The 27,425-nt window shown below is 52.1% G+C and overlaps 1 protein-coding gene across 1 annotated transcript in view; it reads right to left on the bottom strand.

Annotated features, from left to right (window-relative positions):
- The window catches only part of LOC104019961 (rho GTPase-activating protein 39), a 53,536-nt gene that overhangs the window by 18,707 nt on the left and 7,404 nt on the right, over positions 1–27,425 (bottom strand). The window contains exon 2 of the mRNA XM_087750309.1: positions 7,607–8,005. Coding sequence (XP_087606435.1) covers positions 7,607–8,005 — 399 coding nt within the window. The remainder of the gene's footprint in view (positions 1–7,606; positions 8,006–27,425) is intronic.

Here is a 27,425-nt window from a genome sequence, read left to right as displayed (position 1 = left end):
ACAGGGGCAGGTGCCTGTGTCTCACAGCCCACCAAGTCTCTGTGTAGAGCATCCTCCCAGTCTGGTCCAGATGCCCCAGATCTGGTTCCCTTGGCCAAACCTACTGGCTCTGCTCAGCTCTCATGGCTGTGAAATCGTCCTCTGCTGGGAGTATCCTCTGACCTGTGGCAGTACTCAGGATCCACCACAACCCAACGTGCCCACTGCAACATCCCAGTCCCAAAGGTGCATTTTGCAATGTAATAACAACCTGCTGCCAGAATGCAGCTATAGCCAGTCTGTATTTTTGAGCTCTGAGGAAAAAGGAATGGAAAGGCTGTTAAACCAGCCTGAGCTCCCAGGGCTTCAAAGGCACCACTGTCCCCAGGAAGGTCCCCTTGAACCTGGCCCTATTTTGTGCCCTCCCTCCATGTATCCGCTACCAGCCGTCACTGGGTAAGACCTAAGGGCGCGCTGTGCATGGCCCGTCTGCGACAGGAGATGTTTCCATAACACCTTCACAGCCATTTTGCTATTTGAACCTTAACACTTGTTCCCCATCCCACGCTGCTGACCTGTCCTGCACGGCCCCTGCACTGGCAGACAGACCCACGTCCACCACATGACCAGAGCTGCCTCTCAGTGATGCTATCCCCTGCTTGTGCCTTCCCCGCCAAGCCCCAAGATATCCAAACATCCCAACCCTCTTCTGCTCTGCTCCTGCTCTCCAGAGACCTTTCACCTGCGAGGTCCCAGACTCCTCCTTCAGCGCGGCTTCCTTGGGAGTGCTCTGCCTGTCCTCCCCACTGTGGCTCTCCCACCAGCAGGGTGCATCTACACAGACCCTGCTCTCCCCACAGCAGCAGCCCCACATCACTGTGAATGCCCTATTTCACCTGCTCCCCCCTGGTTACCTGCCCCACATCCTCTGCCCCACACCCAATATCCCACATCCACTCCCACTCACTCCCCTCCTAAGGGGGTGGCGTGCTCCTTCCCCATCCACCGCTTACCATATTTTTGGCAAAACATTCTCTCCGATGGCACTGCGTCTCTGTGAATCCCACCTTGGCACAGTGGCACTGGGAGAGGCATGGGTGAGGCCGGCACTGCCCTGCCGCAGGCGCAGTGGCTGGCTCCTGGCCAGGGTCCAAAGGCCCCTGCCGCCCTTCGGCTGCCCCGTGCTGCACGACTGCTTTTGCAGGGCCTGGCTCCTTACCCGTGACAGACACGCAACTGCCTTGTACAACTACCCAGGTGACCAGAAAGGGTTTGAGAAAGGGCTGCCATCCTCTGCTTCCCATCCTGGGGTCCCCCTTGATCTGGGGACCTCTCCCAGCATCTCCCACTAAGGCATGCAGGGTTTTATTTTAAGGGAGCTCCCAACACTACTTCAAGATGGAGATGCCAGCACTGCGAGGAAGGACTGTCCCCCAGCCACCGCCTCCCGCTCACAGCGTCACAGCTCAGACCTGACCCGAGCCCTGTCCCAAGAGTGGCTGCTTGGGAAACACCGAGGGATTTGGGATTGGCCTCCCTCCACCTGCCGAAGCTGCCATCAAGCACAGCCCCTGGCTCTCCCACTCCTGTTCTGCCATCAGTGGCTTGTCCTCTGCATGCTTCTTCCCAGAGGCGCAATGCCTGGAGCTGGGGGGTGACCATCAGCGGTGCCAAGCAAGGACACAGGCAGGGAGCAGCCAGCAGTAATGGCAGGATAGGGGTGGCATTCGCGAGGATATGCAGCCCTGCAACCCACCAGGCATCCCTCCCTGGAGGCCGCAGGGACTGCTCCTCTCACCTGTGTGTCCCTCCTTCATGCAGTCAAAGCCCCGATCCCAAGCACAGGCGCTGCTGAAGACCCAGCTGTTCCTCAAAGAGGTCCTGGACTAACAGGAAGAACCAGAGCAGCAACATTGGGTAGAATTTTAAACGAGTGTTTCTGACACACCTCCGTCTACCCCTCTGCTAGGCTGTAGCAGCAGCTCATTTCATGGCAGGGAAGTCAGACTGGCAAAGAGCTGTGTCAAGGACAAGCATGACAGAGCCACTCATGGGCTCCTGACTCAGCTGGCAGGCCAGGATTGATTGCTTGGGAGTGATTTTAACTCAACGCTACGACCAGATCAGCATCACATCTGGACCAGCACTATCCAGCTCTTGGGTCCCAGGGGAGACGAGCCGCAGCCCTGCAGCACCGCAGCCCCTGAGCTGAAGGCATGTCCACCTGCCTTGAGAGACCCGCAGCTGTAGCAGGGTTGGAAAATAACCCTGTGCTCTGAAGGAAGGTGCTGGACCCCACATCCTACGAGCCACCTCCCGAGGCTATTCCTCTCCCTACCCTACAACATTGCACCTCCAGCCAGCTCCGTGCACAGCTGAACCACGCGCTCAGCCAAGGATTGGCAGACCCACCTCCGTCAGGCATGGCACAACCAGACTCGTCCCCCGGCGCAGGCTCAGTGTCCGCTGGGCATCAGCAGGCCCACCAGTGCCTGCCACTCCAGTGTTCACCAAACCCCTGCTGATCTGGAGTGGCAGGACCTCAGCCTGAAGCTCTGCCGCCTCCTTGCTCAGCTCTGCAGCCTCCTTGCTCAGCTCTGGGCCGCAGCAAGGAGCCTCTCCCTGCCTGCACAGCAGGCAGAGGCACCGCCTCCTGCCCAATCAGTCGTATCAGTGCCTGTCCCGATTCGCACCCATGTGGCAGTGCTGGGCAGGTCCAGATCTGTCCCTGCTCGGGTGCAGGGCTGGGTGTCTGAGCAGTGCCACCGGCCTGACCTCCGGAGATGGGCTGCCACCCCAGCATGATATTACGATTTTTGGGTCCTGTGGGACCCCAGCTGGCAACAACCTCCCCCACTGCATCTGTGAAGAAGAGCAGAGCCCAGATTTTGGCCCTCAGATGAGCAATGAGGGATTTGATCCGGAAAAGAAAAGGGGGTGCTGTGCTCATGGCCACTCCCAGAGGACAAGCTGCCTACCTGTGACTTGGTGCCAGCCAGAGAGCAATGGGTGCCCCAAAGCACAACAGCTCCTCCCTGCCCCGAGTCACTTCACTGGGGCAGGAGGAAGGCGTCCCACACCTTGGCCCTGCCCGGGGCCAGAGGATGGGGTGGGGCCTTGGCACCGGCTCAGCCACACGGGTGGGACGTGGCAGGGAGCGGCAGGAGCTCCACACCGTGCTCCACAGATGCCCTGAGACCAGCCGGCAGGACAGCAGGACAGATTAGACAGATGGCCACAGCAAGGCAACGAGCCAAGGGGTTCTGCCGTGAGCAGCGAGTCTCCCCAGAGCAGGTTTTTGGCACTCACAGTCTGCACCCCAACGGGCAACTGGGTCAGAGAAATAGGCTCTGCTGCCTCTGCAGACTCATGTTCCCTCCTTCAGGCTGAGGGGCAAAGCTCGCATTGGGACCCGCCTGCCCTGGACCACTTCAGACCAACTGCGGCGAAGCCCTGGAGCCAGCAGAGCCCAGCGGCACTCAGGCAGCTCTCAGGGGACAACAGCACTGGGACCTTTTACACAACAGCCACACAGGGCAGCCGAGCAGGGTGGGTGGCAAAGGTGCAGTCAGAGGTGGGAGACAAGCAAGGCCACTGTGCTCCTCCCCAGCTGTGATTGGGGATGTGAGGACTGGTCCAGGTACCCAACATTTGCCAGGGGTTCCTCAGTACCCGCTGGGTATTGGTACCTCTCTGGGGTGCCCCTCTGCCCGCTGCGTGCCCACAGGCACTCCTACTTCAAGGACAGGGTATTGCACCCAGAAGCTTTGCATTCAGGGCTGGCATGGGACTCTGGCACTGCCGTGGCAGTGTCCTTGCATGGCTTTGCCAGGATATCCAAGGGGGTCTCACAGGGCCAGAGAAGACATTGTGCCCTCCAGTGTCACTGAGGACAGAGGGAGCCAAGCTCCAGCCTGACCACAGCCACCACATTCCCCCTGATCAGGAGGTTTGTAAGTAAACATGATGGAGGAGTGAAACCCCTAAACGTGTGCCATATCCCACTTTGCCTGTCAGTCCCATCCTGGACAAAACGTGCCGTCTCCAGCTTCCCCAGCTTCCCCAGCTGCCGGAGATCAGAGGAAAGAGGCACCACTGCAGGGAAGACAAAGCTTTTTTGAGAGGACCATTTCCACAGCCATGAACGATCTCCTGGGGCCACGTCTGGATACAGCTTCCCTCAGCCCCATCCCCAGGCTGCTGAAAAGACCGAGCAGAGGAGAAAGGGGACTTCCTGACTTCCCAGCATGGAAAGAGCGTCAGCCTTGTCCTTCTGAGCAGCGAAAGCCCTGATGGAAAGCAAAGCCAGTGGGGGAGAAACGTCCCAACACAGCCTCTTGGCCGTGCTCTTCAGCCACCAGCAGGAGAGACCCTGCCGAGTCCCCCAAGACGGTTCCTTCAAGGAATGCTTTCAAGTAGCTCCAATATAAACACTGCAGCCCAGCGCTGGCTTTCCCAGCCCGCACCCAGCTCCAGCAGGCCCAGCGGATCCAGCAGCTCTTCCCAGGCTCCAGAGCTCCATTGTTTGCTCTTCCCTCCCAGAAGCCTGCAGAAAAGGCCCCGCATCTCAGCTCTACCCTTTCCAGGCGTTGTTTTCCTGGTGCTTTGACAGAGGCGAATGAACAGGGATATTTGTATTTCAGCGGCACTGCTGCCACTGCCTCCGGTGCCCATGCTGGAGGCATGGATGGAGACCCCGTGGAGGCAACCCACCCAAGCCCAGGTCTGCATGGCCCCGAGGAGAGCTCTGCAGACATGCGCAAAGGGCATTGTGTTTGCGCACCCGGCCCCAAGGCCAGCAGCTTAAGAAGGAAACAAGCCTGTATTAGCAATCCTGATGGTGTTTCTTGCCCAATTATAAAGAACTTAATATTAGCATTACTTAACACTGGGCCTTGAGAGATGTAAGGCACAAGAAAGGAAGGGTGGGAAAACCCAATCTGCTAAAAGAAAAAAACCCCTCAACCACAAAGTATTACTGAAAAAAGGATAAAATCCCTTCCCCCAGCTCTCTGTGGCATGTGCTTGCAGGAGGCCCCTCTTGGGGACCATGCTATCTCTTCTGGCATCTCCATTTATCATGGGATGATGAACATGAAGGGAAGAAAAACAAATCTTTTGTGCTGCTATTAGAGACAAAAGCGAAACCATCTTGGGCACAGTTATCTATAAAGATGTCAAATGCTACTAGCAGCACTCAACGTGTTCACCCTCTGTTTATACAGCTGTATTCCTGCCGAGGAAAGGAAGAGGACACACTTATATTTGTCTTTGGAGAACAACACAGACAAAAAGAGCTGACAAGCTTGGTGTGCTTTTGCTGTTACTAGACCAGATATCCCAGTAAGGGCATTAGATCCCACCTGGGACACTTGCTTTGGGCTCAGCTCTTTGCTCACCATTTTACGAGCTAGCAAAAGGCAAGAAATCTCTCCTTGGGTGTCATACTCGGGTAGGGAAATTGTTCTCTGCACCATAACCAGACATGCAACCCCTGCTCACAAACAGGAGTGACAACACATGATGGATGTGCAAGGAAACAGTGCTCTATCTCCTGCTTCCAAGAAAGCAACTTCCACAGGCAAATGCTGTCAGCTTATTGGTGTGAGGATCTGGAAGAGCCTTGCACGTCCAAGCAGCCTGTTAGCTCCCAAGCAAGCTGCTACTCACACCCTTCCCAGTGCTTGCACTTCAACAGAGTTTATTGCAGGCTCAAAGTGCCCCCAGGTTGCTGCAAAAACTTGGGCTTGGGATGGAGTGAGGGAGGACCCCTTCCCACTCCCCTTCCCTACAGGAGAACCGGCAGTGATGCCTGAGATGCTGCCTGGCACCAGCCTGGCTGGCAAGGAAAGGTAAAGTAAACCCCTGCACACGTTGCATCATTCCCCTTCCTCCTATATGAGGGGGCCTGTGTGGGGTCCTCCCTGCCAAGAGGGCTGGAGAGCGGAGGGACGGGTCAGAGCTGGCATCACTTATCCCTCGACACACAGCCATTCCCTGGACTGAGACAGAGGAGGCCACGTTCTCCTCCTGAGAGCCTGAGTCAGAAGTATTTTGGACCCCGTGGAGCTCAGGATATTTAATGCCCTGTGCAAGGCTCTTGCAGTCGCTCCTCTGGAAACACATAGTTTGTCAGCTCCCGTCCCAGCTGCCCCAGAGCACCGGGCTGCAGAGGGACAAGGAGGGGAAGCCGGTCAGCTCATGGCAAATCCCACATGCCTGTGGCTCACCTGTGGTCACTGGGGAGGACCGGAGGGAGCTGGGAGCTACTGGGGTTCAGCTTAAGGTATTTCTCACTGTTCGGCTTTCTCCTGGCAGGGCAGGGATCATCCTCTGTATGGGTCTGAAGCTCAGAGGGGCTGCTCGTGGAGCAGGAGGCACTGGAAGCATCACAGGCACCAGTAAAGCTCTGGGCTCTTTCTGGTGCACTTTATGTGCATCACCAGCATCTCCCAGTCACACAGATCTGAAGTGAATACAGTAGCATCTCGCTGGGGGCAGCAGACAAGTGATAAGCCTCAGTTTAGGGCACTCTAGAGCATATATTTTCCAGAATCACCATCCTACATGGTTTTAATCATCCTGGCTTTCTTCTTCTCTCCCCACCACCAGCACATACACAGAGAGGCAACCTCAATCCAAAAGCCAAGCTGTTAAAGTAGCCTGGCTTGCTGCATTGCCCAGAAGTGGGGACAAGGAGCACTGGCATAGATGGCAGGAGAGCCAGGCTCACCTGAGCTCTGCTCTAGACCTTGGGTGAGTCACTTCTCAGCATGTCTCAACTCTTCTCGCTGCACAGCCTCCCCAGCTGTTGGTACCACATTCCCCAGGGCAGGATGATGCCCAGACAGAGCAGAAGGGAGCAGGGCAGCCCTGGGCAGTGCCCCAGGTGGAGGGGCTGTCCCCACAGAGACTGGGGGGGTGGGGGGTGCTTTTGTGCAGCTGAAGCTGGCAAAGTTTCAATACACCCCCCCCACCCCTGCCCCGATTGTTGTCAGACTGGTTTGAGCGTTAGAAAATCTCTTAGCCAAACAAAATAGCATCCCGTTATTGTTCTTTCATTTCAGGCTTGATGTGAGCAAATAACTGTGCCCAGGAGCTCTGTCCCTGCAGCCCCACCTCCCACCCTGGCCAAAGCTGCAAGCACATGCAAGCAGCTGAGCAAGGGGGGAGGGAAAGAGCCAGAGCAGCTGGGCTCACCTGCACCCGCAGCAGCCTAACCCCTTGCACAGCAGCTCAGCCATCCCGGCAAACTCCGCCATGAGCATCTGACAGAGTTCTTGTCACTGTGTGACACTCCTGCCTGTCCCCTCTCATTCTGTTTCGCACAAAGTGCTCTAGAGTGATGATTATCTTTTGACATGTGTTTTTACGGTGCCCCACACAAATGAGGCCTGGCCCAGACTGGGGACGTTCAGGTGGTACCACAGTGCTGAAAGCGGACAGCTGTACTCCAGGAAGAGGAGGCCACGTGGCGGTGATCGCTGGCCTGGCAGCACTTTGCCCCAGCACTGCACCCTCTTGGGGCAGCACAGCTTCCCAGCCTGTTTGCCAGGCAGCCAGTGCCTGCCTGGCAACTGAAGCCACCCATTAGTTACAAAACAGAGAAGGCTAAAGCTCTCCCTACCTGCCAGGGTCTTTCCTCCTCTCCGCAGCGCAGTCACCCTTGCCCTTCTCCATCTCCTGCAGGAGGGCCATTTGGACAGGGGTACTTCTGCCATCGCTGCTCGTGCTGCCCCGGTGCTGCCGGCTGCGGCAGTCGGGCTGGGAGCTGCACTTCATGGCCTGGAGCTGCGCCAAGGGCACGATGTCACAGCCTTGGGGCCGGTGCCACACCGTCTGCCGCGTGATGGCATTGTAGTAGTAGAAGCGGTTGTTGTTCTGGTCGAAGAGCTCCCACCACTGCTTCTGGTCTGACTGGCGCACCTTCAGGTTGGGAGGGGGCTCCCAGCCACACTCGCCGGTGGTCAGGTTGACATACATCCGCTCCTGGGAGCGGGGCTCGATGATCTCCACCCAGTCTGAGCTGCAGGGACACGAGAGCCTTGTTAGTCTGGGCAAGAGGCTCGAGGCAAATGGGTTGTCTGGGAGTCCTACAGAGCTGCTGCCACTGGGCCTGGCAGCCATGCTGCAGATCAAAGCATTGCTTGGGGCCATTCAGTGATCTAACAAGCTCAGTAGAAGACGAAGGGAAGGGTTTGAGATGAGGCTGAGCCAAATCAGCAGCTCCCTGGCACAGGGAAGGGGAGGTCAGCCCCCGCCCAGCCCCAATGTCCCAGCCTGGGACAAGTGGCACGGGGCAGGCGAGCACCATCTGCTGATGATCTGATAACTCACATCAAGGGCTGGCACGATTGCAGGAGTGCCAGCACCTGGCAAGATGCAGCCCTGGCTCCTGACAATGCAGGCAGCCTGCTCATGTGAGTGCCTGCCTCCAGGGCTCACATGTTGTGGGGCTGGAGGGGACCTCTGGGTCACCCAGTCCCTGCTCGAAGCCCACACCTACTTGCCCAAAAGATAAATACAGGGAGTGACTGGTGGACGAGACCATCTCCATCACAAGCTCTTCCCCTCCTCCCCTGGCTGATGGGACAAAGCCCTTGGTGGCCCTTTGCATGTAAGGTGACACAAAGAACAGGCACAGCCTGCCACTGATCCATAACCCCAGAGAAGCCCCTCCAGCCCAGGGCTCAGCCAGAAAGCAACGCGGGTAATGCTGTAGGGTTGGTTTTGAGGCAGATCAGTGCAACAGTTTTGTGGCAACAGAGGTGTTGGGCTGCACAGTCCTCATGCATGGCACGTCAGCCTTTAACACCGACCCACCTAACCCAAAAAGCTGGCCCGGGTGAAAGCAGAGGAGCTCAGCAAAGCCAATGCCTCCACAATACTGCAGCCAAAACCATTCTGGCTGGCCCAGGTAAACAGAAGAAGGAGGTGCAAACCCCAGCAAGGTCTCCTCCCGCGCAGGAGAGATGCTGCCACTAATGTGATGCCACCCCCGGCAGCATGCTTGAGTGTTCAGCTGAAAACAGAGATAAAACCTACATGTGCCCCCCAGCTCCTCCTCGCATCCCCCAAGTCCTGGCCCTTCAGCCTCCTCCTCTGCCCTGTGTCAGTGGAGGCTGCAGGAAGGAGGTCCTATTTAACCCCAGTTACTTTCATTATTAATAAAAGGCATATGAAAAGGACAGGTCCAGGGACACACTTGAAACCCGCTCCTGCCCAGTGTCTCAGGGGCTCGCCCTGGCAAGGGCATGGCAGCAGGAGCCATTCCCAGAGAAGCAGCTGGAGAAGGAAGATCCCATTGCATCCCTCTTGCGCAATCTCCGCTGCTAGCATGTGGCTCCTCAGAGGGGTCTGGGTTGATGGTGGCAGCACTGCAGTGTCCGAAATGGCAGCCTGGACTCCCAGTGCCTCGCTGGCACGGTTGCGGGAGAGGAGGTGTTTGCTAGCAGGGCAGTGCAGCCCTCAGCTCTGCCTTGGCCTTCTGGGGAAGGGCAGTGTGTCCCCTCCCACCTGGCAAGTCTGGGAGGGGATTTAATTGCACATCACGCCTCCCCACTAGGAAAACCGTGGGTGTATTCAATGCTGAGCAGTCTGGCATGCACCCCTAAAAAGCAGGCTGCTCCTTGACTCTTCAAGGATGCAAAATTGATAGGTACAATGTCAGTTAAACCCAAAATAAACCTGAACTGCCTCTGAAAAGGTGCAATTCTCCCCGCCACGACATCTACCATGCAATGCTGACCTCCAAGAGCCTCACGGAGGGCAGATGTTCAGGCTACCACAGACAGGCTGGCTGGGGAAGCTGATCTGGGTAAAAGCCACTTTTTTGTGGCATAGGTCCATTTTCAGCCAGATCAGCTCACCCGGCACAGGCTATTACCACCATGACCATTCACACTGGTCCAGCAAGCAGCTGGGAGCAGAGCACACCACCTTTCCCCATGGCACAGATTCCTGCGGGGCTCCCACCATTGCCAGAGCAGGGCAGGGCACTGCCAAGAGAATGCCTGAGTGTGTATCCCACTTGGAAAACCTTATGTCCAGAAAACATCTGTTTTATCGTTTGGTATTTTTTGGTCAAAACTAGATCAGTTCCCCTATTTGATTGAAGGTGCAATACAAACAGCCGTACCAGCACCCCAAGCCACAGCTCAGGGTGGGAATCACAAAGCCAGCCTGATTATTTCCATGCAGTTGCAATGTCAAACTATAGGCACAGGAACAAATATCAGCAAGTCCCTGCTGTTATCAAGGGCGTTGTCAACTGCAAAGAGGTGTCATCTATAAACAGGCCATAAAAGGGGAAAACGAGGGCAGCAGCAGAGCCCAGCGGTGCTCGGAGGAGAGCAAGATGAGCAGGACCACGGAGACAGCAGGAAAGAAGCACAGTAGGACAAGGAACTGGCAAAGAGGGTCTGAGATACAGCTCAGAGGGGACACAAGAGGAGCAGTGACCTCTGAGAGCACCACAACTCTTCACAAGAAGGACAGGCAGTCAATAGGAAAAGGGGCACAGGGGACTAAAAACGGGACTTAGACCTAGGTGGCACACTGGCAGCTTCAGGTGGGGAGAAGCTGCTGCTGGTGCTGAAAGGTGGGGGCTTCACCCAAAGGTAGGGGGGCACAGCACGCTGCCCTCGGGAGGGGAAGGGCAGGGGAGGAGGACAGCAGGCCTTGGAAGGGCTGGAAGAGGAAAGCAGGTGGGGCAGGACCTCCCCAAGCAACACAGAAATGCACACACGGACGAGCTTGGGAGAAAGACAGGAGGTAGTTATGGAGTATGTGCTTGTCAAGGGGAAAAAAACCAAAAAACCAGCAAGACCCAGCTGAGCGACCAAGACACAGTTGAATGATCATCCTTTTTAACTTTCAAGAGCACACTTGTTTTGATCTGTTTTGCCAGCAACTGGATTAGCAAAGTGCTGAAACACCAACTGCTCTACCAGTGCTGTTGCTCCTCAGGAGAGAGGAGAGGTCAGCTATTTTCTGTTAAGTACAAGCTGTTGAAAATAACGAATTCTTCTCATGGCACTTGGCCACAACCAAACGTGTGTTGCTAACTATAGTCTTCCGTTTATAACAAGCTGACATTTATCTTTGCGTGCAAAGACACATAAGTGGATGACTTGCGTTGGTGACCTCTTTGCTCCCCTAAAATTGAGGGGCTGAGGATGACTGAGGTGGAGTTTATTCAGGGAAAAAGTCTGCACAGAACACACTGAAATACCAAAGAGTTTGGTACAATCACATTCATATGTAAAGAAAGAAAAGGAAAAGCAAGGAGCACATTCCTGGAGCAGGGCCAGCCAAGGGCTGCCACACAAGCCTTGAACATAACATCAGGAACTCTGGAAATACGTGATAAACCCAGGATTGCCGAGAGATAAGGCCATAACTTGGACATAAAAAAAAATTAATTCCAACTCCCCTTCATGGGGTTAAAGAAGTAGTTTCCTGGGAATGGTCTGAATAATGCTTTTCCCCATCCTCTCAGCTCCAAGCGCTGGGCAACGCAGCAGCCACAGAGCATGCACCCACTCCTGCCAGCACAGCGGTGCCTGGTCACACCAGCAGGATCACTGAGGTGCTTTCAGTCCATCTCATCTCTTGGGACTCAGCGTCCCCAGGTGCAGGACTTCCCTGCAGGCCCAGTTTGCAAACCCAGACCAAACCCCATCACAGCCCGAGCGTGGGGACACACAGCCCGTCGGAATCACAGCAGTGACAGGGAACTAACCCAGCCACCAGAGAGCCTGCAACACAGAACAATTTCAACAAAAACCCCACTTGCTTCCAAAAACAAACCCACATTTCCAGTGTGCACCCTCCTGTATCACCAGAGAGATTTCAGGAGTTTCTTCTGTGTCCTGAGCAACTACACAAAAACTTTTGACACCGCGTAGCTTGTAAATAGGCCACAGTTCCAGCCACTCACGCCGAGTGGTCTGAGACCCACTTGACTGCAAAGTGACTTTCCTCAGCACACTGATTTTTTGGGTGGCAGGGCCATGGCAGGGGGCCGGGTCCCCAAGCAGCGAGGTGCCGCGCGGGGGGATGGTGCACTAGGCATGCAAAGAGCAGGAGGAAACGTAGGGCTTTTTGTGCACCATTGCATCTCACATGGGCAGACAGGTTTGTTCCCACCTGAAGGCTTAGCCCTCACAGGCCAGCAGCTTGTTTTTTTATGAAGTGTTGTATAGACAGAGCAGGTAAGAGGCCAAGCTGCTGCGCTCTGTCCTGCCAGCCTCTACGACAGAGGTGATGGACATCTGCAAACTTTGCTCCTTCAAAAACAACTTGGGTCCCTCCTGCCTGCCACCTCTGCCTGGCAAAGCCTGGGAATTAAAAATAATCATTCTTAAAAAAGGGTATTTTGGCCTGAAAGAGCATTCTGCTAGCATCTCTTCATTGGATCTTCTCACAAAGACTATAAATGTTAGCATGAGTCCAGGAAAGAATAAAATTGTTTTAACTAAAGAGAAGGGAGCAGGACTAGAAATGGAAGGGACCAGATACAGGAGAAGAGTCACTTGCAGGAAGAACTGAGAAACCCCAAGAAGCTGAACAGCCACTATTCCACATGAGAACTGGTTTTCTTGCCACTGTCACCCAAGTGACACCGCAGCCCGGGCAGCCGAGCACGGTCCCTGGACGCTGGAAGTTCTTCACGAGGCCATCCAAAGATAAGGATAGTAGATGTTTTTTCCACTGGAGCTGTTAGCTTGAGACCAGCGTGATGTGACCACCCAGCCCTCTGCATGAAGCCTTCACTCCACTCATTACCTGCGCATGCTGCTCAGCACCAACTCGAGGAGACATTTACCTGCTGAGGGCAAGAGAGCCCCAAGAGAAGCCACAGGGAAACCCCTGCCTCAGGGAGCTTCACACCAGGCTGCAAGCAAACCCCTCTACGTGGCTGCAAGGGGAGCTCTTACACCCTGATCCCCCATTTCACTTCCATGTCCTGTGATTTTTGGACTTCCCATGCTCCAGGCCAAGATCCCACCTCCTTCCCCCACTTCCCTTCTTCAGGATGAGCCCTGCAGAGAGCTGGGGCAGTACTAAGTCCTTCTTGGCCAAACATGACTGCATACCAAGTGGGATTTTTGAAGACTAATGCTCTCAAAGAGAGCCTGCAGCATGCTCAAAGATGGCCCCAAGTCAAATAAAAGCAGTGGGAAATTAAGCTCTTCCTCCAGGAAACAGTGTATGCTCTCGTGTTTAGTATCACAGAAGGACAGCCTCACTCTGAGGACAGGGGACCCTCCTGGACAGCAGAAGACTGAAGAACTTGAGGGGCCATAGGCCAACATGACCTTTATGAGCGTTAATGCTTCCCTTTACACCATCTCCATACCTTGCATGGACAAGGTGTTGCTACCACACCCTGCATGGGGCAGCCACCTTGCTGTGTCCTTGCATGAAGAGCTGCAGTTCTTTGCCTACGGCTCGAAGCCAGGGCTGCTGAAGCCTCTGCAAAGCCCCAGGAGGTGGTGAGGCCCCAGGACCGGGCAGATCCCATCATCAGAGGTCATCTAACTGAGGATGTGTCAAGGTCAAGACTAAGTGCCTATGAAGTGGTCCTCCTTGAGGACAAGGAACAAAGAGTTTAGCCATCAGGCACACACACAGATTAAAGTACAACTCTCGGAGACCGGTCACACTGTGGCACTGGCCAGAGGCAGGGATGCGTGTGTGTGATCCAGGGCTCCTTGCTGCAACAAGCGGCTGGGGTGCTGGGGACAGGCATCTGAAATGACCTGTCCTACAGAGACAGGGAGTTCAGAGCCTCCTTGGTTTGCTGCTAATGGAGCGTAGGAGGAGGGGCCCATGACAGGGAGCAGGAACAGCCTTATGGAGAATGAAGCTATGTTTACAACCCCAAGTGCTCCAAAGGGAGGCCCCAGCAGCAGACCAAGGCAAAGCAGTTAAGGAACAGGGAGTGGGTACCATCCCAGAGGCACTGAAGCTGCTGCCATTGCTGCTTCTCTGCAGGTCCAGGCTCTTGGCTGGCTGCAGAGCAGCCCAGGCTGTGCTCAAGCACCCCAACATCAGCACAGCTTTTTTTAAGAGGATTGTGCTTGCCCCTTCACCTTCTGCATGATGGGCAAAGCCACTCCAGCACACTGGGTGGGTTGTCAGACAGACTCCCCTCAGAAAAACTTTGCTCAGTACAGATGCTGAGCAATAAAGTGCAACCCCCGGGTGGCTCCAAGTCACTCAGATTTGCACATCAAAGCCAGGACAAGGCTGTAAAGCTCATCTGTATCCTGGAGCTGCAGAGGGCCTCCAAGAAGGCTGTAAAGCTCATCTGTATCCTGGAGCTGCAGAGGGCCTCCAAGAAGGTCTCTAGCACCAGCTCCTTGCGGCAATGCTCCACCAGCTGACTCAGTCAATTTAGGCTTTATTCACTGCCTTCTCTCAGCCAAGTCCAGAAAAGCTGTAATTTAGATCTTAGGAAAAAAAAAAAGTACCCAAAACAACCCTCTCCCCACACATATATATCTGAACTTATTTTGAACACACATGCATCCTTCTAACAAAAATTATAGAGGAACTAAAATAAACATAATATCAGCCTGTTCCTAAAACTCCCCTGCTTCCGAAAATAAGCATTGTGCAAACAAACCAACCTCTGCTTCACAGGAGACAGACCAGACTGTGAAAATATAGAACAAATGGCTGCAATTGCTCAAAGCCTGAGCACGTATGCTGGTTCTTGCTTGTTCCCTGGCTGTTCCCAAACTTTCCCCCAGCCCTCATGCCAGCACTGCCAGCTCCCATCTTGCTGCTGTGAGTCTCCTGGTTCACCCTGGCTCCAGAGCAGAAGTGAGGGCAATGGGGCAGCTCATCCCTCGGGAGTGGGTCAGGGCAGCGCCAAAATTAACAGCAGATTCCTCCAAAATCCTGTCTCAGAGAGAAAGAAGTAAGAGACAAGGATTTTCAAGACACAGCTGAGATTTCCTGGGGTCTCCACAAGAGGAGAAACATCCTCGTTTTCACGGCTTTAGGACAGAGCATAAAGCACTGCTGGGTGGGCACTAACAGAGCAGGAGGAGCCTCAGGTACCAGAGATGTAGGCACAGTTGCCAGGGGACTGCACAGACCAACACTAAAGGAAATTGCACCTGAGGGCAGCGGGAGAAGTAAAATCCACTCCCATTTTTAAAAATCCTGACGATACAGACTGGGCATAGCTCTGTCTGCGCCTGCACAGCCGGGGTAAGCACAGGCTCTTGCCACAGCTCCTCTGTTGGAGGTACAGAGCAGGGCTAGCTGCTATGCCTGGGGAAAGGACCTGCTGCTCCCTTGGAGACCAAGGGCCTCTTCCTTCTCTCTGTCCCCAAATTGTCGGTGAGGGTGAACACCTCGGACTGCATCATGGCCAGAGACCAGATGTGGCCACGGCAGCCTGGGCAGAAGGTGAAAGACGTAAGATGTCAAAATGCATTCAGCATCAGAAAGGCTACAGGTGCTTCCCTCTGCTCTTTGTAAGGGTCCCCAAAGCTGGCCAGGGACATGGATCCGGCCAGGTAGCCTCTCCTGTGTATCTGTCCCAGCCAACCCAGGGGTTTTATGTGACTAGGGAACAAAATCCCTTGTAGAGATTGAGCCCCAGGCCACAACAGAGCAGCAAGCCAGTTTCCTTGGGCTACAGGATCTGCCTGGATAACCTGTCCAGACCTCAAGCTGCCGCCATGGCATCCCCTGGATCTCTCCTGCCACCACGGCTGGAGTTACTTGTTTTTGCACGTCAGAGCACTGCCCAAACCCCCAATCCTTAAAAAGCCTCCATAAAGCTCTGCTTTGCCCCAGACGCAGTGGCACCTCCTAAGCTCATTGAAGGCTTCAGCAGAGCCATTTTTCCTTTTAAGGGCTGAGCATTTGGGAGTTTCAGGAGGCGGGGGGGGAAAGTACTGGCAGTTTTCATCCTCTCTCTCCTTCCAAAATGTGCTGCATAGATCCACAGCCCCATCCAAATCCCAGCTGCTGGAGGGGAGGCAGCTGCGGGGGAGGCTCGGTGCCAGCCGGACGGTCCCTGCCCAGGGGGCACGGGGTGCCCTGGAGGGGAGCCGAGGTCTGGTGCAGCTCAGTGCTGTCCTACCACCTGCACAGCCACAGGCTGCATCAATCCCAGGACACACGGTCAGGTCCGTTGCCACCAGGACTCGGAGCAATACCAGCGGCACCATGCTCTGATGGTGACTGCATCTCTCCTCGACATGCGCATAACAAGACTTTGTCCCCAACAAACCAGATTTACATGGGAAAACCTCAATTTTAGCAATACCCTAGAAAGGAAACACTTCACAGCTGCTTAGGTGAAGGCATTACGGGACAACCTGCGAGTTCAGCAACAACTGACCACCACGACTGGGATGTATCTTGCCCTCCCTCCATCCCCTGGTGCTGCCCCACTGAGGAATCCCAAGCTCAGCCCCAGGGCAGCAGCCTGACACCTTGCCATTGCCCCCAGAGGCAATGTTCCTGATTTCAGGGAGGATTTGTACAGGCATGTATGCCATAAGCACAGCTTGATGAGTGTCACTGCAGCCATCCCACCCGTCCATGGCCCCACCAGCAGGGGCAGCAGGTACTCACATGAGGCCATCGCCAGCTGCACCAGCCGAATCCTTTCAGGAGTGCAAATCTCCACAGTGAGGTACCCAAGGTCACACATCTGCTTTCTCCTTACGTCTTCTTGGGTCACACCAAGCTAAGACAGATGCTTCCAGCTGGAGCAGAGCTGGGCTTTATCTACCTCTGGGAGTGTGTGCTGGCACTGAGTCATACAGGGTCTGCCCAAGATGGGACTCAAAGAACCTAAGAACCTCCCAGCTCTTATGAATGTAACCCTACAATTAGGCCTGTTCCCATTTTTATCAAGGGGACAGACACGGCAAGAGGAAGGGACAGGGCCAGAACCCGCACATGAGTCTCGTGCCCTCCTGATGAGCCCCAGCACCACGGAGCTACCTGCTGATTGAAACCCTGGTCAGTGACCAGAAAGCTGAACATGGCTTGTTCTGTTTCCATGGACCTCTAAATCCCCTACACCTCTTGCCAGCCGCCGAAGAGAAGTAAATCAGACCTAAGCAGGGCAACATTTCCCAACACTGACAAGTCTGTGCCCAGGGCCAAGAGTGTCATGCTGATACAGCTGCAGGAACGAGGTGGAAAAGATGCACCTGCCAAAAGGATGAACAGCAAAAGCCCAGAGCCCTGGAGAAGCAGCACATGCCAAGTGCTCTCCCTACACCAAAGCAAGTAATGTCACACAGATGATATCCCTGCTATTTCAAGGACACAGCAGCACCCGCTGCCTTCTCTGTCATTCTAGGAATTACTGACAAAGGTCCTGCTTTATCTAGCTTGCTGCCCAGTTGCTTCAGGACTGATATTTACTCTTCACAGCCTCCTATAACACCACTACTGATTTCAGGGATTCCTCCCAGCATTGCCACAAAGCCTTTGCAGCCAGGGTCCCTGCAGCTGCTGTCTCAGCTGGTCAATGCCAAGGAAAGCAGCCCAGGAACAGGAGGCTCCACGATCAGAAGCTGTTCTGGAAAAGCTGCCCCACTACACAAACCCAGCAACTGCTCCACCACCCCAGCAGCAGCCGACATCACTCATGCTGCACGAGGAACACGACTCTGCAGCATTAACTCTGCAGCCAACTGATTTTCATCATTTCTGTGCACAAATAGATCATCCTGGGCTTAACGAAACAACGCGAGGTGTTGCACGGCCACAAACATGCTGCAGTGCTACAGGGCATATAGTTTCCCCATATAGGAGGGGAAGAAGAATTTTTATACCATCTTCATTGAAGAGGAGAGCCCACAGCAGCCATGACAGAGCAAAGCAAACAGCCAAGTGCCAGAGGCTCATTTACACCAGGCACAGAGATGCTTGTTTGCTACACAAGGGAACACTGAGCAACAAGGAGAAAACATTTACAGAGGTTTCTGAATTGTGTCGGTGGACGAAGACTGGGAAGACAGGAACAGAAAAGAAACCTACAAAACCAGAAAAGGGAAACCCATGAGCTGGTACCTTGGGACCGAGCAGCTGCCTTAGCAAGAGCATGCAGGGACGGGGACTGAAAGAACCTCTTGAGACACCCACCTCAGGTCTAAAATAACTCCACCAGACCATAAAAAACCCACCACAACTTCAGCTTTTCTAAAGGAGGCGCAGAAGCTGGCAGCGGTGGTGGGCAGGAGCAGACCAAGGCTGTAATTACAGGGTGGAGCACCTGCAAGGCAAGGCCATACACAAACGCCCGGTGTCACCGAGGGTGCCAGCTGTTGACTCCCTACAAACAGCCGGATCACAGAGCATAAGGCTTCCAAGCACCAGTCTGCAAAGCTACATATCTGAAGCAGCGACATTCCTAAATGCGCGGCATTAGCAAAATAATGGCCCTCTGTCTCTCTTCATTTAAAGGGCTGCCAGTCATTTATTAGCTGAAACACAGAATCCCTTGAAAACTCATGCACAACACAGACGCGGTTTGCAAGGGACGGGGTTATTTCTCAGCTAGCAGAGCCCACAAGACACTGGTGGCTAAAAGTATAAAACAAAGATAACAGTGTTTCATCACAACTTTTTTAGGCCATTTCATTCTTTGGCAAATCTCTCCAGCTGCAGCTGTCTCTGCCGACTCTGTTGAAAAAACTAAGCACGAACAAATGCAGAGAAGCTCTTGAAAGTATTAGCTGTCCAAGCTTGTTAAGCATGACTCAAGTTAACTGCTACAATGCCGGGATGGCAGAGGAATTTGGCAGCGAGTCAAAGGCAAGAGGAAACACAGAGTCCGCAAACGAATAACTCCCCTGCGCCCCGAGCTGCCATCAGAAAACTCATCCCAACGGGACTCCGTGCAGAGGAGCTGTTTCAGAGTCATCATTTTCCCCAGCCCAAAGTACACTAATTTCCTCTGGCAAGGGAAGAGAGGCAGTAAATAAATAGCCCAAAACCTCAGCCACAGAGTTCATAAACCCTTCATAAAACAATAAGCACAAAAACCTCTTTTCCATGAGAAATTAATTTCTTACATTTGTTTTGCCTATAGGAATCACTGAACGAAAAGCGCATTGGACGTGACAGAGTAAGGATGCTGCAAAGCCAACGAACTGGACCACACAGCATCAGTCCCCTCCCACAGCCCCCGAGCTTCCCCCTCCCACACGCTTGCCCCGCGGAGCAGTGCACGGTTCCCTGCTCCATACACACCTCGATCTCTGAAAAGCTCACCCATTGATGAGTGAATTAGCAGTTTGGGATGAAAAACACAGCCCGTGTTTGACTTTTTCCATTGTTTTTAATTCTCATGTAATAAACAATGAAAAAAGCTTCCTCCGAAAGGAAAGGCGTGTTAAGTGTTGCCCCAAACTGACATTCTTTTCCTGATTGTCTCAAACATTACGGTGTGGGTAGGAGTCACATCCCGTGAGCTGTATTTCAACCTCTGCTTTGTGGGCTACACACTTAGGTCTGTAAGATTAGCAGTGACTATAGTAACACCTCCGAACCCCAAATAAACAAAAATACTAGTTACGTATAGTTCTGGTGCTTTGTCATTAGCAAGATCTGGCTTGATTTAACGAGAAACAAAGACTGAGTTGCTCAACCTTGCTTTAAAACACAGTCACAGCCTTTTTAAAACTGAACATCTCTGCAATCTCGCATGTTGGAACAAAGCGTGATTAGTTAAAGCCCAAAATCTGCCTTTGCTCTCACCATGTCATAGAAACAACGGTGAGATTAACCTTCCTGAGAGTCCGCAAGAAGCCAGTTATTGGTGAATAACTGTCAGACACGAAAGGCTCTCCAAAAGGGTCTCAGTGGTTTCTTGGAGATGTCCAGAAGAAAAACCAGCTGGGCTGCGTGAGCCGGTACCAACCCAGCCAGGCTCACTTGGCTGAACTCCCACATCGCGTGTGCTGCCTCCCCAGGGAGCCGCAACCCTTGGCAGTGCCTCCAGTGGTACCGCATCCAACGGACCCTCCCGAGAAACAGGTAGAGCAGCAATAAAAGGGATGCAGTCACTCCCTGCAGACATGACAATTATTTCTTGCCTTGGACCAACTTTTTGCAGGGCATATGCTCATTGCTTCAGCTTCCCCAGGGATGTTGGTAGGAGAAAAGATTCTGTGTTTTCACTAAATCTTTTTCTCTCTGTTATGACAGTAGGCTGTCAATCCAGCAGGTCCAGGAGATCTCAGGAAGGGTGATGTCAAAGACAGTGACATCAGAAGAAGCTGCAAGAGTTGAGAGCACCAGAAAATAACGAAAACCAGAGTGCTCATAGAGTGTCTTCCTTTTAACTCTCAAGTTGGCGAAGAAAGGGGGCAGGGAGGCTTTTACAGTTAATAGCTGCACTTCTGCAGCAGAAAAGCAAACTCCCTTGGGGAGAGGAGATTGGCCTGGCAAAACAACTCGTTCCTCTGGAGGGATGAAACTGGACGACTGCACAGTTGTGACTTGTGTACAACCAGAAGCAGAGCTGGGGACAGACTGACAACCCTGGTCCTTACCCATCGCAGTGCATCACAGGTGCTCAGGCTCAAGAAGAACCACCAACATGAGCAAAAGCCCAAGTCCCACATTTTCCACAGCTCCTCAATCAGGTGCTAAAAGACCTGGTGGTGGTATTTCTGACACGTTTCCAACTCAAAGGAGATACATACAGGCAGGCTAATGCAGCTAGGAAAAGGTGGATGTGCACTTGGGGGTTTTAACCATAGCTAAATTCAACTACTGCCAAGAACAGTTTAACCACAAATTTGAATACACAGGGTTTATCTTGCTTAAATGACCAGGAGATAAGTAAAGAAATCGTGCAGACCAGAGCCTGGCCCAGATCATGTTTAATTGGCAGCAGGTTCTCCCCTTGACCAAGTCAGCCTGAAATAAACACTTAAGCTTCTGTACAGAGCTGGAAGAGTAAATATGTGTCATCTGTTTGTCCTGGTTTAAGGGAAAGAAAAAAACAAAAACAAAAGAAAAGGAATAAAAAAAACTCAGGCTGGGCTTTCTTATAAATAGCACAAGAGAGACAGTCCAGCTCAGCTCAGGAGGTGGCTGCAGAGCTGGCAGCACTAGACAGGATCTCCAGAACAAAAAAAAAAAATCCAGGAAGTCCCCAGTGTCACTTCTCCCCACAATTGATTTAAAATGAGCTTATCCCTTGTACTTGGTACATGAGGAAGAAGAAACTTCCTGGCTACGAGGGGGGAAAACACAGTTATTAATAGCTCCACAATGAGCAAGTATCAGAAGTTATGTTGCAGCCCTGGAAGATCTTGGCTGGATCTTGAAAATATCTGTTGCCATGGCAGTAATTGCTATACATGGTAACAGCGAACAGTGGTGTGAGAACAATTTAGTTTTTGATTTGGTGCCCAAAACAAGTTCCTTTTGTTTTCTGTCACCAAAAACCCAAGCATTTATTAGCCTGCGTTCAGTCCAAAACTGAGCTTTTCACTTTCAGCAGTGGCAAGGAAGGCAGCAAAAAAGGGGCAAATTCAGAAAGACATCAAAGCGGGTAGTGCTCTCTCTGTCCTTCTCTTACGGCATAGCTGATGGATTGGGGCAAAGATCTGGACCACATTCAGCTTCCCTTTATATTTGATGCCCACCTAGACAGTCCTCATCTGCCTCCAGTACATAGTATTTGCCACTGATAAAAAACACAGAGGCGTTTATTCTACTTCCAGCAGCTAGAAGCAAGAACTTTTCTGAGATGGGATGACCTAACGCTCACTTAATATTCAACGTGACAGCAGACCACAGTGGTGTCGTGACTTTTTCATTCTGTCCTCTGCTCCCCTCCCTGCTGTTCACAACCTCCTCTTCCCTTCCTGCAGCACTGCCAAATGCCGGCCGATACTTTCGCAGAAACATCTGCTACCCCCAACCGCATTCCTGAATTTCAGTGCTCAGTATTTCTTACCTCATTTGCTCAGAGCCCATCACTGTGCACGTGGACTGCGGCACACTCTTCCCCAGCCATCGCTTTCATCCCCTTTTCTAGGTCACGTACAAACACAGTGAGCGGCAGAGATCCCAGCCTGGCTCCCTGAGGGACTTCCCTCCATTGTGAGGTCTTACAGTCTACTCCTCTTCTTCATAGCCTATCTTTCAAGCATTTACTGACCCATGGACCCCATGATGGACTTTTCTTGGATACCCAGGGCTGAAACCTTTTAGAGAGGTCCACTAGACCACTCCTCTGGATCAGATCACCCCTGCCATGTGCTCACAAACACCTTCCAAGTGCCAAAGGAGTCATGTGGCTCAATTCCGGTCTACAAAAGCTATGCTGGCTCTTCTGCAACATGTCTTATCTATCTACGTTCCTACTTAATGTTGGTTTCTGGAAACTTTGAAGAATGTAAGATACACATCTTGAGTGAAACCAACTGCCCCTCCATCCTTTCTACAGCTGGGACAACAGGAGAGGTCTGTTAGGCACAACACGTGAGCCCAGTCATACCCTCTCTCCATCTTCTTCCTTATTCCCCAAGAATTCACACTTGTATTATGGATGCTAAAGGCACATCCCTGTCTGTTCTTCCTAGTATCCGTTTCAGACTGGCTGCCTGTAAGTTTACCCAAATGCTTTTTGAACCTGCTGATGCCTTTTGCATCTACAACCCCCCAACACAATGAATTCAGAAGTTCATCACACATTGTGGAAAATAAATGTACTTCCTTCTACCTGCTTTAAACCAATCTCCTACAGGTTTCATCAAGTGCTCTGGTTCTAGTGCCACAAGACTTGGTAGATAACATTCAACTTAATCAGTGCCTTCATGATTTTGTATACCTTGATTATAGGCTACGCCAGACTTCTCCTATTCCAAACCACATAGTCACAAATTTTTTTCTCTCTCCTCATAAGGCAGCTGCTCTGTCCCTCAAGTCATTTTAACTGTCTTCTCTGCAGCCTCTCCAACACCACTGTCCTTCTCAAGATGCAGTAACCAGAACTGCGTGCAGCCCTCAAGATATGCACCAAGGTGTTACAGGGGGTCAAAATTATGCTCTCTGCTTTGTTATTATCTCCCTTGCCAATGGTGACCAGAATTTATTGTCTTTTTTGGCTAACATTGCACACTGAACTGATGATTTCAGAGAACTGCCGATGATGACACTGAGCTCCTTCCTGAGCTGTAACCATCAGTTCTAGGTTCAGCGTCATACAGGCCCAGTATAGATAATTTTCCCCTACGGGTACCCCACATTTTCCTACACTGAAGTTCATCTGCCACTTATTTGTCCACTTGCTCAGTTCTGTGAGGTCCTTCTGGATTTCGTCACCTTCAGTGAGGTATCCAACCACCTGAAGGAACTGAGGATCCTCTGCAAACCTGGGGATTTCACTGCACCCCTCCATGCCTGAGGTCACTCACAGGATGAAAACCAGTCCCAGGACCAGTCTCTGGGGCCTCGCTGCTGACTCTTACCCATGCTGAAAAATTACTGTTAAGCCCTACCCTTTGCATCCTATGCTTTCACCAGCTCTCAGTCCATAACAAGACCTTTACTCCATGCCCATGGTGACTTAGTTTCTTAAAAGCCTTTGATGAAGAACCTTGTCAAAGGCTGTTTGAAAAGCCAGATATATGAAGTCTATTGGTCCTGCTACCCACATGCTCACTGAGCTCCAGCAGGTCCGTGAGGCAGGGCTTGCCTTTACATTAGCCCTGTTAACTCTTTTCTAAGAAGCCATGCTTGGCCATGCCTTCAGTGATCTTGTTCTTCACTGCAGAGGCCCAGGCACAGAGGTCAGACCCACCAGCTTGTGGTGCCCAGGATCCTTTCTACAGCCTTTCCCTAGCGTTACACCTGGCAAGAGACATTGAGCCACCTGATGTGTACCTCCCTGATTTCCCCAAGATCCCCCTCTTTTAAAAAATGCCATCGTATTTGCCACCATCAATTTCTGCGATACCAAAGGCACTTAAGCAACAGAATACACACAAAAGTATCTCAGCAATTTCAGATTTAAGATTCTACAGCACTCTTGAGTAAACACTATCTGTTCCTTACAGTTTCTTATCAGTTCCTCTGTTTGCTCTAAAGCTATTTCTACTGACATTCAATGCCAGGCAACTTCTCAGACAGCTCTTTTGTAGAGAGCCTGTAGTTTGCAAAGCTACAAAGCTCCTCCACAGGAGTGAAGACAGCCAAAAAATGGTTTAGATTTCTGCGTGACGGCTTTATCTTCCGTGCCCCTCACACCTTAATCTTTTCTGCTGCCTGTCTCCAAAAGGTTTTTGATGCATTTGAAAATTAATCATATTTGGCAAATTCAGTCTTCAAAAGTCTTATTTTGGCCTGCCTTATTTTGATTTTACATGTAATCTGCTGAAATATATACTTTTTTGGTCTTCTTGTATGGATACAGCTTCCCCTTTTTGACCAACATCCTTCTCACTCCACCAGCCTTCTTTCCCCTGCACATTTCCTTTTGTTTTCTGTCTTTCTTTATAAGAAAGAAAAGGAAAAAAAAATACTTTGGTCTTTTCTTGGTGGAGGTATCCATTCCTTCTCAGCTGCCAATGTCATCATTAAATAACTTCCATACCACCTCTGGTCCTATCAGCTACTCTTTAGCAGAGGGACAGAGCCATACAAAGCAGACAAATATCAGGGCTCTTACATGACTGCAACAACAGACAACCCCTTTCTAGCAGGCTCAGGAGTAAGCGCCAGCTCTATGGCAGGGCAGACATAAGTCTCATTAATTTTATCAATGATGCCAGTCATAAAGAGCCCATCAGAACCACAGGCTCGGACTTACCATGACTGTTCCTGGGCACATACGTACTGAGTTTTCATAGGTAACTGCATATTCCCAGTTTCCAGATGCCCACGGAGACGTGTTTCCAGGTGGAAACACGTTACATGACCAAAGCACCTCCTGTGGTACCCACCAGATGAGAGGCAGAGGGGTCAAGGCTCCTCCTTCTTGAGGGAATACAGGACTACAAAGGGCAGCCAAGATCCCAGGAGAGCAGCACCCTGTGGCAGCATCTCCCTTCGAGGGAGCAGCCACAGCCTGGACCTTCTCCCTTGTTTTCAGCACTGCGGAGCGCACAAGGCTGCAGTCAAGGTCAAGGCCCACACAGCTCCTGCCAAGGTCCTGCCAGAGACAAGAGGCAGGGCCCAATTGCTAACAAACTGCAAAACAGGTTTAGTCAGCTACAGGTTTTAATTTAAAAAATAAAAAAAGTCACCAATCAATTTTTGCCTGAAGCACAAGAAAAACGAGGGTTTGCATCTCCCAGCTGTTCATTACTCTTCTTGACATCTTCTGTCACAGCTTAGCAGGTGTGAAGTCGAAAGAGATGAAGCCTGATACTCTTCTGCATCTTGAGCAGCACGGAAAGCTCTGCCATGACAGGGCTGCACCCCAGAAAGGCGCTGGCTGAATCCCAGCAGCACCCAATTTTCACAGCCAGCTGCACTGACATTGTGCTTTGTCCGCAGGCCCACATACTGGCTGTCCTAATGAAAGGCTGCGCTTCCACAGGGACCCACAGAGCAGTCCAAGCTCTAGTACAGATGCATCTCACCATTAAAGCTGTTTATGCTCACGGATGTCAATTGCCTTTCCCAGGGGAAACAGCCACACCATTAGGAGGGTTTACAGCTATAGCACTATAGGCAAAGCAGCACAAGGTCCTACCACAGGTAACAGCTCCAAAACGGTAATTTCAGAGAATACTGTTAATTCATGTAAAGCCCCTCAAATCCTCTCTGCAGTCCACAGAAACTCCGTGTTTAACCTAGGTCCAGCTGGGACATGGGGGACAAGAAAGCAGCACCGCAGGCAGCCCCACAAGAAATTTGTCTGTTCTCTGACCATCTCCACACATTCACTTGAAGAAATGGTCTACCACTGCAAACAGTAGAGGTTTGAGACAGGTAACAGGAATTAAACACATGCCCTCCCCGGCCCGCAGCGTGCCATTCCTGGGGGCCGAACTCCACTTCGGGGAGGCGCTGCACGCGCTGTGAGGACCACAGTAATGGAGCTGCCGTGGCCAGCTGCAGGGGCTATTTTATTTCAGCACCCAGAGTACAACATGTACATGGTATCAGGACACATTCTCAAATAGGAAACTGTGCTCTTCCCCAAAGAGCCTCCGGTGCAGGATGCAGCCCAAAATCAACACACCCCAAGCACAGGTCACCACCCGAGCCATCCAGACCAGGCAGGAACAAGCATGTCAACCACTGGAAGTCACTCATTTTTACATTTTGAGCTGAACTCTGGACTGTTTCACTGAGCTATTTGACAATCATCACACTGTCCACCCTTTTCCACCTACGGTCTTTGCTTCATGCTCCAGAGCCAACAGGGCAGACAGAGAAAGTAGCCCAAGACAAAGTTTCCCTCTAGCCCCACAGCAAGCACACCTTGCACCAAACATGCTGGGTTACCAAAAAACTTCTCTCCCACGCACAGACAGCTCTTGCAGCTCAGCAGAAGCTCTCCTTATCCAAACAGAGACAAAAGCAAGTGATTTCATCCCTCCAAGACCAAAGAAAGTTTAAGCACACAAGTGCTCAGCCATTAGAGGCAGCACTTGGAGGCTGAGGGGGGACTCTGCCATCGCACCCTGAGAGGCTGCCTTGCTGGGGAAGAGTTATGGGGAGCCAGAGAGGCTGAAATCACTGACATCTTCCCCTTTGCCAGACTCATCCAGCCCTCCTTGTTTCAACAAGAGCAACCAGACAAGTGTCCCCCACCAAAGGGAGCTCTGCCCCACAGCAGCTCTCTGCCAGCCTCCCCCTCTCACAGCAGGGTTTTGGCATTCAAGGCCAAAGTCTCAACAACATACCCAAAGTCACCCCTGCAGCATGGCATCCAAAGCTGGCCCAGCAGACCACGGGAGAGGGAACTGGATGATAACGTCATGGTACACTGAAAGCAGAGCGGATCCAATGACTTGCTGCTGCTGGAAGGAGGGGGTGCCCTCCGCATCCCCCCCATGCTCTTTCCCCACAGTGCACCCCCAGCACTCATCACACAAGAACACTGGAGCTCCTCAAATTCCACATGGAGCTAATTCAGCTTGCTAACTAAAAAGCAGCCAGTTTTCTGTTGCTTTAGTGAACTCAGCCACTCTGGTGACGGGACCCAGGGCCAGAAGAAATGAGAGTGGCAGTGCACAGCTTCACCCCCAGAAGATCATCACTGTCTTTCTTATCTTTTATGCTTATTACTACCCCAAAACAGATTTCTGCTTTGGAAAAGCCTTCAGTCTCCAGAACCTCAAACACATGTTTTAGACTTAATTTCAAATTACAGCTTTAGTGAATTTCGGCCAAGTTGTCAGACCATCACCTAATCACCAGGCATTTCCTCAGCAGCTTCTAAAATCACAGTACAGAAGGGACCACGACATTTGCTTTTC

Source organism: Nipponia nippon, unplaced genomic scaffold (assembly GCF_047370975.1).
Source record: "Nipponia nippon isolate SJK-2023a ecotype South Korea unplaced genomic scaffold, ASM4737097v1 scaffold_13, whole genome shotgun sequence".
Taxonomy (NCBI): domain Eukaryota; kingdom Metazoa; phylum Chordata; class Aves; order Pelecaniformes; family Threskiornithidae; genus Nipponia; species Nipponia nippon.
This window is presented reverse-complemented; position numbering and strand designations above follow the sequence as displayed.